The sequence below is a fragment of the Rissa tridactyla genome, chromosome 1, assembly GCF_028500815.1.
Source record: "Rissa tridactyla isolate bRisTri1 chromosome 1, bRisTri1.patW.cur.20221130, whole genome shotgun sequence".
Taxonomy (NCBI): domain Eukaryota; kingdom Metazoa; phylum Chordata; class Aves; order Charadriiformes; family Laridae; genus Rissa; species Rissa tridactyla.
In genome coordinates, this window is record NC_071466.1 from 3,372,286 (window position 1) to 3,393,891 (window position 21,606).

At 41.8% G+C, this 21,606-nt stretch overlaps 1 protein-coding gene across 9 annotated transcripts in view; it reads right to left on the bottom strand.

Annotated features, from left to right (window-relative positions):
- The window catches only part of PICALM (phosphatidylinositol binding clathrin assembly protein), a 70,933-nt gene extending 57,798 nt beyond the window's left edge, over nucleotides 1–13,135 (bottom strand). For all 9 annotated transcript variants that reach the window (XM_054188878.1, XM_054188877.1, XM_054188876.1 and 6 more), the window contains exon 1: nucleotides 12,821–13,135. In XM_054188878.1, the coding sequence (XP_054044853.1) occupies nucleotides 12,821–12,950 (130 nt within the window). In that variant the 5' untranslated portion in view covers nucleotides 12,951–13,135. The remainder of the gene's footprint in view (nucleotides 1–12,820) is intronic.
- Between the last annotated feature and the right edge of the window lie 8,471 nt (nucleotides 13,136–21,606).

Sequence of the window (21,606 nt, forward strand, 5' to 3'; positions counted from 1 at the left end):
AAGTCTTACTCGCTCTAGCAAAGTTGTTTGGGATACATGGCATTCCCTCCCATTTTAAAAAAGACTCTGGAAGTTAGATTTCCTTCTAAATAGGATCTATTTCAGAGCAAGAATAGCACGTTTCACCTGAATGCCTTTGGGAGCTGTCAGGCAACATGTATTTGAGTTAAAGGAGTTATGCCTCTGTATTTGCCTACCTCCATCAGCGCTGAAACTGCGGATAAAGATGTGTATATCCCCCTCCGCAGAACAAAGCTTTTTGGTCAGACTATGACCTTCTCTAATCAAAGGTTTTCCAGTTTCTGGAAAGCGCTCATGCCAAAACACGTCTTCTACTATGCAGCCTCCCAGACTGCGTAACGCCTGCAGCACACCAAGCGTACTGGTGTCCTCAGCAAACCGGAAATTATACAGCACAATTAGTTCAATGTAATTAAAGCTGTGCATTGTAAAAAGATTTAAACACATGGCAAGACATATTTCTTGGCAGATACTATCCCCTACAGCTTCACCTTCAGTATAGGGTTATCCAGTTAATTACTGGCAAAAAAAAAAAAAAAAAACAACCCTGACATATCATTTTGTGGAAATATGCCTTCTTTGGTCAAAAGTTCATGCTAGTTTGTTGTGCAAAATAAGCTGTATTGTCAAGAGGTTCTTGATAATACATTTAACTGCTTTTCACGTACTTGCACAGACTAGCAAAATTGAGAGTTTAACCTGATAAAGGGAAAAATCTGGGAAACTTCTGTACCTAGCACCAAAGAAGTTTAAGCCATACCCTAAAATGGTATGATTATGAAATCATGTTCTTCCAACATCATAAAGATGCAAAAATGACTTAAAGTAATTTAGGTTCATTTTAATATAGGAATATCAAAAGCTCAGTACATAAAATTACTGAAAGTGGTGCACTTTCTGGTATATAAGAAACAGAAGTCACATTGATTCAGATTTTTTTTTTTATATTAATAGTACTTATTGCAAGACTGTGCTATATGTTTTTCCTGATAAATAGCACAATGCTGACCTATTGGAGCAGAATTCCTCAGACAGCGAGAATCCGGGCTGAAGCCTACTATGAATAAACTTTACACACATCATGCTACAATCCAGTTATGCAGCATTTCCTATTTTGTATGGAAAATCTGTATATCTTACTTTTCTGTTGATCTCTCAGGAAATACCTATAGCAGTGCCCTGTCAGATGATCACTCGCTGCTTTAGCTGACTAAACGGAGCTTAACAGTTCTTAATGAAAACTGTAGCTCTGACTTAAGAGCTTATAAACCATGACATAAGTAGCAGCCTAACAAAAGTGGAAAAAGGGGAAAAGTAGGAAAAATAAGGCAAAGTCAGGAAAATCACACTGCTAATAAGCCACAAAACAAAACACAGATTTCATGAGGGAGTTTTGCTGAGGAATACATTTTTTTACTGTAATTTCTATAAAAGAAGCTGGTCAACCCCAAAGCAGTAACCCCCAAGATTTTACCATAAGAGCTCTCTCTCCACCGACAGTGCAGGGGCAATAAAAACACTTACCCGAAGCTTGCTGCAAAGCTTTCCTTACCAAATCTCAGTTAACAGACCAAGGAGGAAAGCAATTTAAATTATTTGCCTATTATATCCTATGATGCTTTTCCTTAAAGGAAAAAAAAATATCCTGACAGATGATTTGAATGTGCAAAGCAGGAAATCCTCAAACTTCAAATACTTATCATTCAATTAAAATCAAACACTAACCTTCTCCTACAAAGCGACTGGCAGAAAAATCACACAAGACAGCACGGATTTACACAGTTGGGTACTTGGGCTAATATCTCAGAGATCAAACAGGCTAAGTTTTGTACTCCCCGATGTTATACAAAACAGTCTGAATACACAGTTTTGCAGAAAGTGTCTGAGATTTTTCTTTCTCTATGCTGAAAAACTGAAAGAAAAAAATCGGCTTCGTAACAAGCATGGGGACTGAGATGACAGTATAAAGTCTGAAATTAATTCTAGACATGAAATTGTGTTGCTTTCCCTCTATTCCTTGCTCCTTCCCCTAGATCTCACAAGTGATTTCTTCATGTGAAAGGCCATCTACATACCAGCCATCTCTATATGACTTCTGTCTACTCCTCAGTGGGACTAATCTTCACTTTTCCCAGCAGAATAGGAGAAAGAAGCGGAACAAAAAGCATGAAGCTGCTGCTTCCATGCTAACATATCTGGTGACGTGCAACATTCTAGTAGTTTTGGTTAAAAGTGTCACTACTTTCTAAATTATAATTTTTAAAGCAACTAAAATTCAAGGTACCTGGATCTAGAGTACTTCTTTCAGCCATTTTAATGCAAGCGCCATCAATTCCATACCATCTGTTTCACATTTTGCACTTAAAGCAGGTGAACTCCTTAAAGGATGTTTGCCACTGACAGCCACTTTCATACCTTTTCTTTCGGCCAATACACGAACTGTTAGCAAACTGGACAAAACAAAGCACCAGAGCTTAAAGAAATAAAAAAAAGTTACCTTTCCCCCATCAAAACACAGGTATCTTCACAAAACTGTTTCAACTGACACTCATGTACCGTAAGCGTGCAGCTCTCCCATGAAGGGAGGCAGCTGAAGTAAAGGAACAGCTAAAATCCTCCATGCTATTAATAAAAATGTTGGAAATGCCTGCCTAATTTAGCTTTTACTTCCTTCTTCAATCTAGACTAACATCTCCCATGAGATATTTGGAGCTCCCTGAGCAAACAAAACTCATCCTGGCTCATCCAAGTAACGCTTCAATGCCCATTTGACCAGCACCCTTTTATAAGGGCACAACAGCTGAAGGATCAAAACCATCCTTTACGGCCCACATCGAAGCTGCTCAGAGCGAAAGTTTTAAAATATACCACGATACAGGTAGGGTGAAGCAGAAATGGTTTTCATTGAACAGGGAGAGAGAAAAGGAAGACGTATTGTCCAGCATCGTACATAAAGCTTTACTGATTTTCAGTAGATAAAGCCAAGCATCTTACAAAGGGGAACCCACCCTCCTACAACAATGCTGTTATGTCATTTTCATAAACCCAGATCAGCTCTTTCCTTCACCCCCCAATTTTAAGGATCATTCGTGGGCACATTCTTAGTGACTGTGTGGTTACTGAGTTTCACAAAGTTTTAGAGAAAATACAGAGTTTCAAACCCTTAAGTTTGAAACTAGATGAGTAAGGGAAGTTGAACACAGGAAGAACTCTGTATCCCACAGCTTTCAGACAGGAATTTCTCTATTTACCATGCACAAAGACACATCCCTATCACAAACAGCCTCTAAGATAAACTAAAGCCAAGAGCAGAAGTAAATATAATCTGCTTTTGGTTCTCAGTGAAAGAAAGATGAGTTCAGCCAGATTCTATCTTTAAAATGGAATTGTTCCGTAAAGAAAAGCTCTAATAATGCTTTCGCACTGTGATTTCATTTGCTTCAAAGTAAGACTTGTTCACTGGTTAAAAAGTCAGAGAGCTAAAAAGAATACGGAGCTGCAGTAAAACTAGGTGTTATAACATCTCGTGTCAGCCCCGCTACATACCAAGAGGCTGACCACATTCCTGTCTACAAAGGCTCCTCATTAACAGTTTAAAATAAGGACGGAAGTATCTCCTCTGTTGCACTGTAGTTTACTTACAGATAATTAAATCTGAAGAAAGTCTCCTCGTAAAATAACTGTGTGTAAACAAAAAGCAAAACCCAACAAAACAGAATATCAGCCCCTGGAAACGTAAGGGCTTCAAATTCATAACAATGCAATTCCATACATCAGAGGTTGAACTCACTGTGCTGTTCCTTGGCATCTGAGAACTAACGCAAAAGCTTCTCTGGATTTCCATCCATTCACATGCCAAATTTGGCACTGAAACAAACTGCACATATATTAGTAATGCAAAGTAATCTGCTAGGAAGTTTACTTAATTTATGGTTTAGCTTTAATTACATTTGGTAGGCTTAATGATGCTACTGTTGTGGCAAAGCATTCCAACTGAGCAGGTCAGGAAGAAAGTCTGAGCTAGCTCGCTATTAACTACCAAAAACTTAAAAACAAAAGTCTGGGTCCAGACCATCATCTTTCCCCAAAGCACAACATAGTGTGCTAGTCCCTGTGTTTCCAACAGTTTACACCTCGGAGTTGTGCATCCTGAGTTTTTCCATCAGACAGCTAATCAAATACAGCAACTTACTATGCATTTCATATCCTTATTATAAATAACTACAGCCCAGGAACGCAGAAGCATTCCTACTTGGTTTCCGTTGACTTTTCTTTCATTCCTGTGATTAAAATCCACTTCACGTATGTTTTTGATACTTAAATTTTATTCTGCAATGCTGTACTGTGACACTCATGACTGAAATGCAAGCACTCCAGGGAGACATAGCTCCTATTAAATTTATCACAGGTTATTAATCTATTATAGAAAATTTTATTAAAAGGATAATACAACTAAATTTGGTAATTTGAATAAAACCCAGCTAATTAGAGCATGTCTACATCAATGAAAGCAGAGTGACATGGACTGTCACCATGCGAATTAATTCAAAATTAAAATCTACCGAAGGGTTACAGTATATTTCTAAATAGTAAACAAACTCAGTTTGTCAAGAGGAAAAAAGGACACAGGGACATTGTCCAGAAAGGCCTTTTTTCCTGTTTAACTGCAACTACGATTTGAACAGTACTAGTTGTAGCTCATGATGAATAAACAGTAATTGCAAGTAAAATACCTGAACTTCGCCCTTAAAACTTACAAACCGACAGATCAATTATGTAAATATTAAACTGAATTACTCCTTGTAAGACAGAAAAAAGGATAAAGGCATTTCATAAAATAGACTCTATGAAGCGGGCTTTACATCAACACAGAAAAGAACTGCTTCTGCAGCTGTATGTAGGTGCTATATACATAATGAAGTAAATATTCCAGACTGATTTTTAAATGAAAGTTATTTTTATTCTCTTCATAACAGTGTATTTGCTGAATTAGGAGCACCAATGGTTTCTGGCAAATAGAAAAAGAGACAGACAATTAAATCCAATCAAATTGCATCACCATTCTCAGCATGGCGGCCTAACCATCACAATAGTTTAAACAACTTTTAACATTTCACATCAAAAATTAGGTCAGGTCAAGAATATACAGAGTTGCAGATCAGAAAAATTCATAAAGTTTGAAATAGGCTGCAATAATGGCTGCAACTATGATGGCAATACTGGGGGGTAAGGAAGGGGATAAATCAAATTCAAGTGTGACCTGATTTCCAATTAAATATCGACCCATTTGTCAGCAAGAGCAGAGATACCAGCCAAATAAATCAAGTGCAACTGTAAACAAATGTAGGTAAAATGCTGATGTGATTTCTGAACATATGCGGAGAAAGGGGGGGCGGGGGGGAAGAGGGACGCACCGCTACATAACAAAACTAAACCCAAAACAAAAAGCACACACCTGAAAAAAGGAAGAGGCAGGTACAGAAACATCACAATATCACATTACAGCTCATTACCCACCCCAGAGGAATCCAAACATCGCCAACAGCAAAGCAAGTTACAAGCAGCCCAGAAGAATGCCAAAGAACACGAAGACACCCACTTCTACCTTTTGATAGCCAAGACACCCAACCTTCTGATCTGGCAGACAGAGCAACAAATCACAGAGCTGCTCTCAGTGGATTTACTACCAGATTAAAGGCATAGAGAAATCTAAAAAAATAATAAAAAAATATTTAAAACATGTTTACTTCTGTTTGTAACCTGAGTTTAGTTTAGAATTCTGAATTCTGGGTCTTGAAATCCAGTTTACTACTGTACCTTTAGAAACTCAGGCCACGCAGCTGAATGCCAGTGGCTTGGTTTTGGTTTGTTGGTGTGTTTTTTTTGTTTATTTTTGAACAGAACTAATTGAGGAACGATATGAATTTCATTATCACCTTTTTCAATAGGATTTTTAAAAAATCAGTTTTTACAAGCTATTAAAGTGGAACTTTTTTTAGACACTAAATATTTGACTAGGAAACAGTGCTATTAAGGACTCAAATTAATACAATTTAAAGCACAAATTATAAGTATTAACACCTGATGAAGGTTATAAACAATAGAGATACTTTGTTGATGTCATAGTACACGTCTGGCAACTGAGCTCCATGCTACTGCAAGTACCACGTTTAGAGTAAATATGTGAAATACCAGAGTAATTTCAACCCGTGCAAACTTGTCATTTCCTACATAAGCAAAAGAATCTGTGCTGCGAGACAGGCACCGCTGCTTGAGCGTACAGATGTTGTGACTGAAGAACTGCTTGCTTGGGAGGAAGCAATAAAGAACATTAAGTGAAGATTTCAAGAGTGCCTTCTGAGGAGAAAGGGAAAAAGAAGGGGTTGATGTGGAGAGCTCTTCCTCAGTAAATTAACATAGGTCTGAAGGAAATTATATGGGAGAGCTCAGAATGACTATAACAGACACCTTTTGTATTTTTTATTTTACAGACCCTGTATAGGTCATGACATGAATTAAAATGAAGCCACAGGATTCCCCTTTATGCCACCACTGGTCACTTCAGTAAATTTTCTTATGCTTGATGCTAGGAATTGGCACTCCCAAGTTTGGTGTACACTCTCTGCTTCAAGATAAAACTTATAAAATCCTAATTTACTCATGCTTAATATTGCAACTGATCCAGATAAGCATTACTTTAATAAAGCTCCTTTAGCAAAATAGCACAGAAGATGTTTAGTCACAATAAGAAAATCCAGTGTATTTGTGAAGTCTTTATGAAATGCTTAACTTCATTAAGTTATTTTCACACAGTTAAATACAGCTTAGTTCCGTAATTTCTCAAATCTCAATACCCGATTTGTCACATATTACTCATAACTTGGATTTGCCATTAGTAGACTTGAGTACCACAAGATTGCACTGAATTTACTAACATTATTTTAAGGTTTAGAAACGACTGGCTAATTAATAAAGTTCTGATGTAAAGCTAGGAGTGAAATACAAACCCACAAATTTTTGTATCAACATCAGCTTCTTTCCTTTCCACTTGGTTGCAGCTTTTTGGTCAGTTATTTCTTCTTTGCTTCTAATCTGGTGCAGATGTAATCAGTAATAAAATCTCTCCTACCTAAGCCTTTGCAAGATAACATTCAGCTCCAAGTTACAACTACTTCTAGCATTAACCACTGAGATTTCCTGCTGGTTGAAGCCTTAAGCTCGCATAGCTATGTACAAAAAAAACTCCAGTTTGACACAAAGCAGTTTTCATTGCTGCAGCAGTTGAGTTTGCTAAAATACTCAGAAGTAAGAACACATACTTGAGATTATTCCTTTAAACTTGTATTATCAACTATTTAGAACTGTTTAGTAACTTTCCCACTACAGGACTTCAAGATTTCATAAATAAGTCATTTACAATACTTACCTGATTTCTTCTAACATGCTTGAGGAACAGCTTCTGCACCGTTTACAGAAAATACATGTGTGCATACCCAACCAGTAGTAGACAGGTGAGCTACTTTTAAAGAATCGATGTTTGAGAATTAGTGAGTGAAAAGATTTTAAAGATACTGAGAAAATTAAGAAGGCTGTTAAAAAAAAAATAAGCTTTCAAATACAAAAGGTGTCTCTGCTTCAAAAAAGGTCCTGCGTTTTCCATGGAGAAGATGATGTCAGTAACATTTTATAAGTGAACTTTCCCAGCATTCTACCATCATCAGTAGTTTACTGATCATGTACTTCACATAAGGCAGGATACACAAAGCAAAAAAGGGAAGCTTTAAATTCCATGTTGGATAAGTCATCTCTTTTGTATTATTATGCAAACTAGTGTTACTTTGTGAGCCAAGTCACTAGGAACAGCTTAAAACTTTCACATCTACAGATCAAAAACCGATGTTAAGATTAGGAACTAAAGACCGAAATAGATCATTAGGTCACAGGCTGAACTGCAAAAGAATGCCTCTTCCAAGCATCACTTTTAGAAGACACAAGAGATGACCACACCATTTAAAAAAAAAAAAAAAAAAAAAAAAATCACCATTAGAGCCATAGCCCAAAGTTGCACGACACCTGAATAACCACAGCTGATGGGAAACAATGGCAGCATGAAGATTCATAGTAAGCTGATTGCATGTGTCCTACAGCTTCTCCTCCTTAGATCCTGCCTCTTACTTCATCCGAAGTAGAATACTGCTTCAGGCTAAGTAAAATAAAACAACAGCTGCAGAACTAAATGGCGATTCTTTCTGCAAATGAGCAGCTGTGGTAGAAAATTGGCCCTCTAGCAGTTTAGAGGAGTACAATAGTTCTCGTACTCTACTAAAAGGCACAACCAAATATTCCAAAGGAATTCTACTAAAAGGTTAGGAAAAGTTGGCTAAGGAAGAAGTGATAAAGGAATCACGGAAGAACTCAGAGAAAAATGAATACTTCAAAAGAAAGTTGTAATAATGCAATTATCTGTATTTAAAATAATTACAGTTAGGCAGAACAGTTCTAAGCAAAAAATAACAAAGGACTGCCTCCAGAAACTGAAGTCAACAATAAAATGGGAAGCAAAGCCATGAGAAGCTTCAGGTAATCCTGCCAAAACCAGAAAGAAAATATGGATTTGGTGAAGTACTACAGTACCATAAAAGGAACGCAGATAGTCTACTGGAGAACACAGTAGTATCCACAGACAGCAGGAGTTAACTCGCCACATCGCCGAAATAACCCAGTTACGCTTTAGTATGTAAAGGCAGGTGCTCACCTAAGGGGCTGTTTTTTCCCAGCTTTACTACAAGTTTTGTGAGATAGAGGGAAAAGCAATGATCCTTGTCCCTCAGTTCTACAATATACCCTCTGCGTACCATCTCATTTGGAAACAGAAGCTGTCCCTAGCACAGATAGAGAGCAAGTCTTTAGCTGGACTTTCTTTTGTACTAGTGGCCTCTAGACAAAACCAAAACAGCTGACACTAGGGACTTGGGAAATAAGTTCCGAACAGGCTCAATTAAGTTTACTTTCACTTACATAGCTTCTCACAAACATCTACGCAACACAATGCAGGGTGCTGGTTTACTGTCTTCCTTAAAAATACAGATTTTTCTTCACAATAAGAAGTCAAGGAAGTTACACTACACTCTGGCATAACTAGAGAGAGATTTCCTGTTAAGAATGGATAATTACAGCATTGCTACTTCCTTCCAAGCCATCCATCCACATTCTCCTTTAAAGAGCACTACTCCATTAGCTACAAGCTATACCATTCTCATTCAAGAGCCCAACCCTAAACGTGTTTCACATCAGAGCTGTTTTAACCACGCTCCACAACACACACCGGTACACAAACGTTTTTATGCTACTGAGATATCACTGCTACAGCAGTTTCACTGAACTGACCTAGTGAAACCTACTTGGCATTAACTATGTATCTTCTGGTTTTCTTAATATGAATTATCCACCATGCATATATATGCAAGCACACACACTTCCCCCCCCATTAGAGTCACATGAAAAAAGAGTGAATCCTGGCAACAAGTTTTCCAGCAACATTTACATTCAAACTACCTAAAACACTTGTTCCTAGCATCACCATAAAGCACTGAACAGAGCAACCAAAAACTAAAAAAGAAAGTGCTGCGTAAATCACAGCAGACAAGTTAAACCCACAAACCAGTTTTGAGCTATCACTGTGCAGAGAGGTGTGAAAACTAGGACAGAGTCCTAGTGAAACTAGGTTTTCTGTAAAAGAAGTTTCATGAACTATTCTTGGAGGGTTTCAAGGCTATTAAACCTGTCTGATGACTGTAAAAGAAGTAATCCATCATTACAAAAGCAGCACCTACCTTACAAAACAGGGAATCCTCCATCCCAGCTATAAAAGTGGACCTCCAAAACAGGAGAAAAAAAACATATCCTGAGTGCAAGTATATGACCGTAAAATGATTGTTGCTACCTATCGTAGGCCAAGTCCACTTGTAAATCAGAATTCTAATTATTTCTCCCTCAAAACAAAGAAGCAACTAAGCTTTGTAATGGGAGAGAAAGAACATTCTTTGGAGTAGATTAGATTTTTATCATTATGGGCTAAGAATGCCTTTTTTTGTTTTTTTTAACATTCTTTGATTATTAAGGTAATGGTCACTGAGGGAAATACATAGGGAATATACAAGCCTAGGGTGGGGAGCACTTCAGTTTTGGAACTCCATAGACAGCAAGATAAATAAGGGTAGGAGTAATCATGCACACAGCTACCTATGTTGGATTTTACCCATTTGTATTAGTTAATGTGAGGGTGAGCTACTTAAGTGTGTTCATGATGGCTCAAGCTTAATTAAAAAAAGAATTTCAGAAACAGGACAATCAAAGATTTTGACACCTGTACAAGCAATACAAATACCAGATTAACAAGAATATATGTCATGGTCACAGAAAATGCTACAAAACCAAGACTTTATCCCAGGACAGTATTAGAAAACTCAGCTTATCAACTCATCCAGGATACAACCTTTAACAAAGTAATTTTTAACTGTCATAATCGCAATAAACACTAATTAGAAAAATATTTAAGAAGCATGCCACCTACGAAGACTGGTATCTTAATTGTCATTCACAGTGAGATGTCAGTTCATAGGACTTATCTAGTAGTTAAATTGTCTGTTGTAAAAGGAAGACGTGCAAGTAATTCAGAGGTGGGGCTTGAGTCACAGTTTGTGCAAAAAGTCTTCACTTTTAAACACACAACCATAAACGGCATGAAAAAAGAAAATTTTCAAAATACAAAACTGTGTGTCATTTCCTGATCTCAGGAACAGAGACTCCCAACAAACTTATTACAGCATACAAAGCTTATCTACCCATGATCTATTTTAAACACTAAAAAAAAAAGTGACTAGTAGTAAAACTAACAAAAAATAAGATTGCTTGGCTCTGATACAAAAATACTCTGAGAAAGAGGCAGGAACTGGAACCTAGAGTAGACAAGGGAAATTCAGAAATGAGCTTCTCCTGCAGCAACTACCAGATAGCTTTCTAAGGAAGTTCAAGCACCCTTCTACAGCAGCATCCTATAGGTCTCAGTTAGGATGTCCCCTATACACAGTTCAGAACACCGCCCTTTATGCACACGTCAGTCTGAAGAGCAGTTGTCTGATCAGTTTGACATTCCTTTCTGATGTTCTTTTTCATAAAACTTACACCATGAAATAACTTGGCTGCTAAATGCCCTATTACTGTAACTGTACTTTTCGCACTATTCCAAGCTAAACCTGACAAAGTTTTTTTCCAGAAAGCCTCCCTTCTGTTGTGTGAAATCCAGTAACACCACGACTTCATACAGAAGCCATATGTCAAGGTGTTTTCTCTACCTGTGACTAAGTTATTTAAAGCCCAAAGATTTCCTCAGCCTTCTGACACCCTGGGCTGACCAAAAATAACAAAGCCACTCAGTTACTACTCAGCCTTCAGGCAAGAAATGAAATGGAAGAGGGAATACCAGAAGGAAACTAAGGCAGCTGTGCAGGGGCTACCCTAAAAAAATTGATCGCATCCCTCTCAGGTACTCACAGAACAAGAATTCCTTAAACCTTTTAAGTCAGACTTATTTTGGCAGAAAGAAGAAATAACCAAAATACAATTAATCCTAGTACTGTTATCTAGTATATAGAGCAACTCAGAAGGCACAAATTCCAGACACATGAAGACCCAACCTTCTCCTCACAGATGTGGGTGGGGGGAAAGGAGAAAGCACACATACACAAGGCACAGCCACTCATCTCTCTCCTGTATCTTTTGTTACTTATTGGGGGAAGGAGGGCAGGAGGGAGAAGCATCCTTAAGAGGCCTAAAATAAATAGATGCAAGATAATCAGGTATTCAAGCCAAGAACATCGTCAGTCCTGTGACCTTACAGCTTAGTGGAAGACACACTAATATGAACTTCAGTGCTCATCATTCTCTTCAGAATCACCTGGATGGAACAGAGTTGATAGGAAACCTTTTAAGCCTTCCCATCTTGGATCTATTTTTAATAGAAGGTGAAAAACGGCCAGTCCTATATGGGATGTTAAGCTCAGGTACTGAAGGTATAAAGAAGTCCTCTTAGGCCCATCTTCCCAAGCGAAGGAGAAAGACTAGGAAGGATAAGACTAGGAAAAACATCCTTACTGACAGAGATTAGTTCCTCAGGCTCTCATTCACATCTTCTTCAACACGGAAGGGTTACAAGAATGATAAAGAAACAATATTTTTTTTGTCTAGTAGACTACCTGGGAAAGAATTAAGATAACCGATCTGCTATTTGTTCTTAAAACTCCTGCACCTCCTCTACAGAACAGGCGAGTGCTGCCGTAGCAAAACACAAATGAGATCAATTAGTAAGGAAATTACAGCCCACTCCTCTGCTTGGCCTCTGTGGTTCCCTCTCTTCAAGGAAGGGGTACGAGGACAGTCCTGTCCTTCAGGAGCTCACATTGTCCAGGGCCCTGTGCACAGGGAAGAGCTAGTAAGGCCCCTTCTGGAGAGCAGATACGCTGAACAGCCTCTCCCGAGCTCTCCATCGCCACGTCCCCGATCCTACACCCCCCCACCCCCCACGCCATGAGACCGTCCTATGCTGAAACACACAGAGCTCCTCCGCCTGAGGAGGCTCCACGTCCCCGCGAGGCCGGTGGGAAAGGCGGCAGCCCTACAGCGGGAACTCTGCTCCACAGGACCCCGGGACAGGCCGGGCGATCCCCCCCGCGCTGCGCAGCCCGGCGGGACGGCGCGGAGAAAGCCCCTCGAGCGCCATCCCTCCTCCCCCGGTACTCACAGTCCAGGTGCTTCTTCTTGGGCCCCATGACCTCGTGGGTGGTGGCCTTGCAGACGGTCTTCGAGACCGCCGAGCCGGTCACGCTGTGCTGCGCCGCCGTGATGCGGTCGGTGAGGCTTTGGCCGGACATGGCGGGTTTGCTGGCGGCGCTGGCAGCGAGAGCGGCTCCGCTCCCTCCTCAGGGGCCGGGGACGGGAGGACTAGCCGGGGGATGGAGCTGTACCGACTCCTCACCCCGCCGTGCCGCAGGCGGCCCCCGCTCCGCCCTCAGGGACGGACCTGTCACCCGAGCAGGGACCCCTCCTCCTCCCACCCCCCTCCCCCAGCCGCCGTCCCCTCCCCCTGCGCGCCTTCCGCTCGGCCGGGGACAGGGGGGACACACACTGGGCGCCGCAGGAAAATGGCGCCCGGCAGAGCTCCTCCTCGGATCTTTCCGGGGCCGCCCGCATCACGTGATCCCACACACCCGGCGCCCCGCCCACGTGACACCGGCCCGCCGCGAGGCTCCTCGGTGCAACAAAGCGGGGCGGGGGGACACGAAGGGGGAATGTCACGTGGGGCCGCGCGCGCCCCTGCGCGGGCGCGGCTGTTGCGGGGCGACCGTTGGGGCGGGGGGGCGGTGGCGGCTCCGTCCCCTCAGCGCTGAGCGCGGAGACGGGGCGACAGGGACAGCGACAGCCCGCCAAAGCCAGGCCGTGCCTGAGGGGGGGCGGCATCCCCTCCCCTTCTCGAGTGGGTGGGAGCGATGGTGGGCCGCTGCTGGGGTTAAGCGCTGTGTAAAAATCGGGTGGAGCGACTGGCGTGTCTCCGGCCCTGAAGGAAGTTTTGGGGTTTTTTTTTTGTTTGGGGTTTTTTTTTTTTCTTTATTTCTCAGCTTGGAAAGTTTTGTGGAAACTCCTTCAAGTGTCACCTCAGACAATGGAAGTGTAAAGGGAAAATCTGCTCGCAAGCAGTGAGGAGTTTGGAGCTGTGCGGCTGCTGCCATGGTGCTTCTCCTCAGAATCATAGAATGGTTTAGGTTTGTAGGGACCTTAAAGATTATCTACTTCTAACCCCCCTGCCATGGGCAGGGACACCTCCCACTAGAACAGGAATTATTTTTATTTGAAAGCTTGCCAAAGATTTCTCGAATGCACATTACAACAAGCATTAAAAAAAAAAATAATGGTTGTTTTGAGGTCTTTCATGATCAGCCTCCTGCTGTTCTGCTACTCAGCTAATGCTTCTCAGGGGTCTTGGGCTTAGTCAGTGGCTTTGTCCTTGGCTTGCTGGGATTTTGTACAAAGTTACTTAATGTTTCTGTTCATAAAAGTTAGCTAACTGTTCCTTAAGGTGCCTTCTGTAAGCCTGGTACTTATATGACCCAGACGCAGTGGCAGACAATGAGGAACAGTGACTGGAGTTGTTACCTCCTCCTGTGCATTGCCAAAGTGCAGGCATTGCAGATAGTCCCAGCTATCTGCAACTTTCATTACTTGTTACAACAGGGCTCTTCTCCTCCTTCCTCAACACACAGCAGCGAATAATACAGTGAAACCACAGGATTCCAACAGACAAATGTTCTTCCTCTCCCAGAAGTGCCTCCTGATGAGTTGTCTTGGAACTGTCCCTCATCCATGAAGGCACTGAAATATTTATTAGGCAACTTAAACAGATGCAGTATACAAACGATACTCAGCTCTGTCTGCTTGACAGGATATATAAGTAGGATTATCTGTTTATAACGCATAAGGAAAATCGGTGTCAGAGGAAGGGCATCTGGTGAAAGCTGAACCCAAATAATGCCATTGCTGTGTGTGTGGAAGGAGCGCTTGCACATGTAGAACTTGCTTCCTTCATAATGCCAGGCTCTTTGAAGATACTGTTGTGTTTGTATTTCTTGGCTCCTTCTGAACTGCTTCTGGAGTCCCAAATATCCATGCCGGGGAAATAAATCACTGACATACACAGCAGCGGACTCTGAGATAAGACAGCTTTAGCATAAACCCTCGCACCATGAAAACACTGAGACTGCTATAGGCTATTGATACGACAACATGTATCACTGTGAATACATCGTATTTTTGTATTGTTTCCAAATTATACTGTAAATCAGAGATATAAATAATTTTGATGCTGCTGGTATTTTTTTATGTGGTCTTCAGCTAGGACCAGGATTTCAACACCCCTCTTTGAGTAGCTATTTGGAGAAGTTCCATGGATTTGGCCAAAGTAATTTAGGCTCCATCAGTTCTTCTCTGATTACGCCTGTCGCTTTCTCCAGGAACACTGAAACTACCCAAACAGAGGAAGCTTGCAACTCTAGGAGTTACTGAGACCAGATTTGGACAAAATATCTCATTCCTAAGGGGACAAAAAGTGACCTCAGTCTTAAAGGTCCAAAACCAAAAATAAATTTAGCCTTTTTACAGCTCTTCATACGCACAGAAACCTCATAGTTTTACCCACTCAGTTAAAAATTCTGCTCGTTATTTTTGTTCATAAGCAGAAATGGGAGAGAGAATTGATGGGAGAACTTATTTTTGTAATTGTTTGTTGCTTTTTAATTGCTTGGGAGCCACTTGACACCATTACAGTGAGGAGCTTAAAGCACTGTGATAGATAATATCTGAGCACCTCCCAAAGATTTGGAAATTGAAATCAAAATATTATCTCTTTTCCTTTCCAACCTGAAGAAAACAAGTTTGATTAGTTTACAACTCATTTGGTTTTGTTTGTATGCCTGGGTGTGCTTGAGAATGAAAGGAGAAAGGAGTATGTATCTGAAGGGAAACTAATGCAAAGATAGGAGTCCTATATTTAGCGAAGTGGCAAATCTAAACAACATTCTTTTCTCTTGTGAAAAGTTCTTCCAGAGTCTGGATCCAGCTCCTGCGAAAATGTTCTATCTTGCATTCACAAGCTCCCCAAAGTGTCAGTGTTTCACTGGCATCCAGCTATCCTGGAAGGACAGACAAGCTGACAGGGCTCTTTCTCCCCATGTGTATTGTATATGTATTGTATAGAGCTGAAACCCTTGCCTCAGCCTGACCCCTGTAATTTATTATGTATATCACTTTCTTGCAACAGTGTCATTTCTACTCTGTGTGGTGCCTGCCGCGCTGCAATGCCTGCAATCTGACTGGGTGCTTTGGTGTTCACAGTGCTGCTGGCATCCGCGCCTTCCTCTGCCCATCATACTATCGCAAAGGATGAGGAAAGCTGTGGGTTCGGGGGCACTCTTAATTGGATGTAGCTTCAGATTTAGAACAGGTGTTTTGGCTGAATTTCAGGTCTATTGGAAAACAGCTCTTCTGGGGCACAAAACTGGTGAGGCGCAAAGCCGAGCACAGGCGAATAAACTGTAGCAGGCTCATTACCAAGGATTTGCTGGCGTATCTGGAAAAAGCAACAAAAAACCCCAGCAACCATAATCTGGGAAGTGAAGGAGGCTGATGAAGAAAAGTTGCAGAGAGCCAAAAAATATGAAATAAGGCTGGGCCGATGGCACGCTGAAGGGAATGGTAAGAGGAACAGCGATGGGGCAAGGAGACAAGGGGGAGGAAAGGCAGAGGCAGCGAAGCCGCCTGAATAAGGTTGGGAAACACTTTCAGTGTTGTATAAATGATTTGGAAACATGCTACAATCCAGATGTTTCCCGTGACCCATTTCAGGGATCACCATAGTTTCATTTGCTGTTAAGGAAAGGTGGATTTGATGTCAGCCCCAGGAATTTAGCACCTGTTTGAGTTAGAGACGTAAGATATAGAAAAGAATAGACTGTAGGAAACAGAAAACACCAGCTCTTAGGCTTCTGGAATGTAGTTAGCTATGACTTTTCCCCTGTCCATGGCCTCTTAGGACTACATATATGGTTCATTTCTCATGTACCTCTGGCAATGTGGAGCTCCAGAGCAGCTGCACGGCTATAACCAGGCCACGCACTGACTGTATACAGCAATCTAAGGTTATTGATGGACTTCTGCGTAGCCTAATTTTGCCCAGCCTAGTAGAACTCTGCCCATTTAATAATTTCAAAACCATTTTCAAAACGGTTTGGCAAAGATTTACCCAATGTTGCTTTTCTATGAAAGACATTTAGTCATACTCCAGCTTGACTATAATAAGAATTCAATATAATTTGCATCACCATAGCAACTTCATCAAAGAATTTTATGGACAATAATTAATTTGATCTTGTAACACCTCTAAGAAGATAAAGATAAAGAAGCAGATCAGGCAGGCAGCAGAAGTATGCAAAGATGGCAGATTCCATGTCGGGGGAGGAGGAGGCATGACCAGGACTGCTGGAGTATCACAAAAAAGCCACAACACGCAATGGAGTTGGGATGCTTTTTTCATTGATACCTCTTTCCACCACTCCAGATGTGCTTTTTTACACCTCCAACAGTCCTCTTGCCCACACGTAATATGATGACACACCAGATTTTACTTTTGCTTCTCTCGTATCCAATCTGTATGAAATGATGTTTCTGATCCTTCAAATTTTAGGTACTCAGCTCCTTCCTCTCCTAATGATAGTTATTCCATGCTCAGTTCATTCCTGCTCCAAATCCATCACCCTCTTCCATCTAAATACCCACCTTGAGCCTACCCAGAATGGTGCTGCTGAAATCACCTATTGCTCTGCATTCCTCTCACAGCACCTGCTTTTCTTCTAGCTCCTTGCTGTCCTCATATCTAGTCCAGATCTTGTCCTTGCAGACAAAGCCAACTTCCTCAAGTCCATGTTGAAGCAGGCATCTCTTCTTGAATGTTCTTCCCTCTTTCTGGAAATGGTGACAGGTTTGATGTTTCTTTTGTTCCTCTCACATTTCCTCTTTTGTGCCTCTATGTAAGAACAATATCCACCATCCTTCCTCATACGTAGTGTTCTGAGCTCTGCAGCTTGTGTCACCTTCTCATGCAGCTCCTGTAGCTCTTGTCCCTTGCCGTTCTGTTCCCCAAAAGGAAGCTGACTTTGTCAAGGAAGAAAGCAGCTGCCCGAGAGCTAATGTAACACTGACATGAGAAAAGCAGGTAGGAAGGGAGAAAAGAGAGTCAGTACCGTTTCACAGGAGGGGAGCAATCAGAACTAATTTTACTGCCTTCACTTAGGAGCAGGATATCTGGGTAGGAGCTCCCATGCCATAGGGAAGATCTAAGTAGAGGTGGAAAACAAATATGGTGCTTCTGAATTCTGTTGTGTGTTATAACACCTTTCTCTCCTTACCTTGACATGAAACTTGCACGTTGCAAAACTAATCGTGTCATTAATGCTGTAAGCAAATGCCTTCAAACCCAGGATTGCTACCTGGCAGACAAATGCGCGTAACAAATGCCTTTCCGTGCATGAGAGAGAAAGGAAACAAGCTCCCCTACATTTTGTTCACACTTACCGGTGGATGTGTCAAACGCTGACACCTCTGAAGAGCGAGAGGTGTGCGGTCCCCTGTGTCTGCCATACGTTGCCCATCAGCAACCATTCCTAATGCACTCCTGCTGCTTTTTCCTAAGGACTTCTTTTTACACATCCTTTCTCGGCATCGGGCACTCTCAGAGTAACTCGCTCAGATGCTCCAAGGGGAAAAATAAACCTTGCAACACAGCCTTACCAGCATGATAAGCACACCAATATACTTCCCCAAAATTTCGGGATACCATCTTTCATACAGGAAAAACAAGTGGCCCGGTCCCAACTAGTGACACTGTCTCCATCCCTTCCCCCTTGTTTCATCTTGACAACCTCGGCCCTTGCTGCCAAACACTTCTCCCTGTCGTTCCAGGCTGGCAGTGTTCGTGAGAGTTGGCAGGAGATAGCGTTTGATAAGAATCCTTCTCTGGGCACTTCTGAGAGGGCACTGTCATTCATTTCACTCCCCTGCCAGTTCACAAGCACCAAGCCAGCAGGGCGAGCGCAGCAGGAACCGCATTCCTTTCGGGCTCCTGTAACTCCGAAGCAGCTCCTATCATTTCTGTCGGTCACCTTTGAGCTAAAAGCAAGGATAACACACTTCAGCCCCAAAGGAATATTTTTAAGGAAAGTTATAAGCAAACGCAAGTGCAGGGTATGAATGGAACAGCCACTTCAGCCTGCTGCCAAGCTGTAATTGGTACTTATGCTCACACTCTTGCACACGCATACGTGCAGCAGAGCTTAATAGAGTCCCTCATTAATGGTGAGGCTCATGTGCTCGTGCTCTATGTCTGGGAAAGCTTTACACCCACATGAATTTTGATGTGGAACTGAAACAAAAATGTTGATGCTGGCAATGCCAACTATAGAGAGTAAATAGCTGGGTCCAGTCCTGCCAATGCTGACTTGAATGGGGCTTCTCACCCAGAAGAAAACCTATGTGTGAAAAGTATTCTCACGACCGGGTCCGTGCAGCAAAAGTAAATCCTGGTTCCCTTCCTCAAATGAATAAATCCATTTATGCCAATGAGCTGGTTCCAAGCCTTGTATCGGTAGGTCCCGCTCCCTGGTCTTTATGTGAGATCGGAATCTTGCCCGCCGGAGTGAGTCAGGCTATCAGTGTTTGGCTCGGTGCTTCAGGGGTCAGTGACTGCATTTACATGTGGGCAGACTTCATGCTGATTAAATCAAACTGCTGCACTGAAAAGGACATTAACTAAATGCCTCCCAACATTCTGATGGTGTATAAGCTATTCTGAATCTTAAAATCAATAGCGGATTTGTCCTAATTCGTTCTAGTGCACACGAGTCCATAAATGAAAGTGCTTTCCATTCCGTGAAGTGGAGGAAATGCATAAAACCCAGAAATGAACTAGATATTTAAAATCGTTTTGTTTTTCAGGATCTGAGAAGCAAAGAATTACAAGGAATATCGGAGAGACTGTTCTCACCTTCTCTGTCATCCTGTGTCTCCTAGTTTTATTTCTTAGAGCTCAAAAAGCAATACTTTCTGAGTAGCAGTGGTGCAGGCTTGTCTTGATAATGTGCTTCAGCCACAACCCCTGTCTAGAAGTGATCGGATTAGATGTTCTGCTTGTTTCCTCCGCTGAGGCCAGGGACAGATGCAGGCCAGATGTGAATGGCAGGGACACAGCGCTGCCTTTCACAACCATACGTCAGGCAACCCACCTTTCTGCCAGCTCATCGGCCTCGGGGAGATCTGCCAGCGGAGGGCCAAATGCAGGAGAATATGTACTCGCCGTTCTGCCCCAGGTCGTGGCTCCTCTCTGGCTCCCCACTGCTTGCAGATGGACTTGAGGTACGGGAGAGAGGATGGGGTGATACGCTGGGAACAAGTGAATTGCCAGCATTGCAGCAGTGGAGTGGGGGAGGGGCTACAAAAAGGCTAAAATTCCCTTGGTAACCTCCTGGTAAATCCATATTGGTTTAAAGCTTCAAGTGAATCTGGCAATAAACTTCTCTGACTTTGGATCAGAAGACACCTACTGTGTTGGAGGCTGTGGGATGCAGACCTTTCCACTGGGAACTGGCTGCAGGCCAACACATTCGCTTTCCATGGATCGCAAAATCACCAGAATTTTTACTGGTCATTTTTATCTGAATTTAGGAGCAAAGAGTGGTAAAGGATGTGTATCTCCTTTCTAATGCCTCCACCTATCCACTTCTTCTCTTCGGACCACTTCTGTGTGGTTTTGCTAATCAATTAAGCCCTCCCTTGCCTTTTCATAGTGTCCCTTTTCATTGGAAAGCCAGACATGTTGGCAGTGCTTGCTACCAAAGGAATAAAGAAGGAAGAATGATCCAAAAGAAAGGATTATAGTCTCTCAAATTGCACTGGGATATTCTCAAGTCAGACACTAACCCTGCATGCGTTGCTATTCACTTTTAACATTCTCCAAGAATGTTAAAGACTTCATTGCTAAAGACCGTGCAACAGTAGCTGAAACCCAGGAAGAACTACAAAAGCAAGATGCTGAGGAACATTCTGCACACCTGTGTTTTTTTAGCCCTCACAACGCAAAAAACAGCGGAAGATAAAGAACAAAAAATGGTTATCAGCTGCATTGAACTGATGCAGACCACATAAGCCAGTTGGAGGAAACGGGAGAAGATAAGTAGTTTGCGCAACAGCTTGTTGACCTGAAAGATCAGGTGCCTAAAAGAACATTTAACTAAGAGCACTACAGAAAGCAGTAGCGTAGGCAGGTAAAACCAGAGATCAAATACTTTGCAGGTCCATATTTCATCACAGGCAGTATGCTTTCAGATGCCAAATTCTGTTCCTACCGAATCTATGGCAAAATGCCCACCGACTTCAAACAGAATAGGTTTTGTCCCTGTAAGCTAAGAGTACGGCCAGCAATACCAACGCAGTAGAGAAATGGGTTGTGTAGGTGAGGAGGAGGGAGTTGGTCCTGCAAATTCCGTGCCTGCCTGATCTCAACACTTTTATTTTCAAATTAACAAAGCTCTTTCACTCTTGGAACATTATATGAATCAATTTCTTTTTTTTAGAACCCCTATATTTTAAAGTCTGTTGGCTGGAGTGCTTAAGGCTAATAACATCATTTAGTAAATATTTTTTAAATGGTTAAAGAAAGTGTTCAGAAACATTAGAAACATTCTTTTTGAAACAGAACTTTTTGGTATCGTAGCAAGTTTTGTTCAGTAAAGGTCTTTAAACCTTGGCATTGCTGTTCTCTTTCTTTTACCTTTTCCTCTATCCCATGGCACTCTGTTTACTGAAGTTTATCCAACTCTATATTCTTCAGCCTTAGCCTGAAAGTGGATTTGATAAATCTTTATAATTGTTAGCATTATGTTATCTCTTAGCATTATGGCGTATATCTATCTGAGCCTGGGTCTGTGC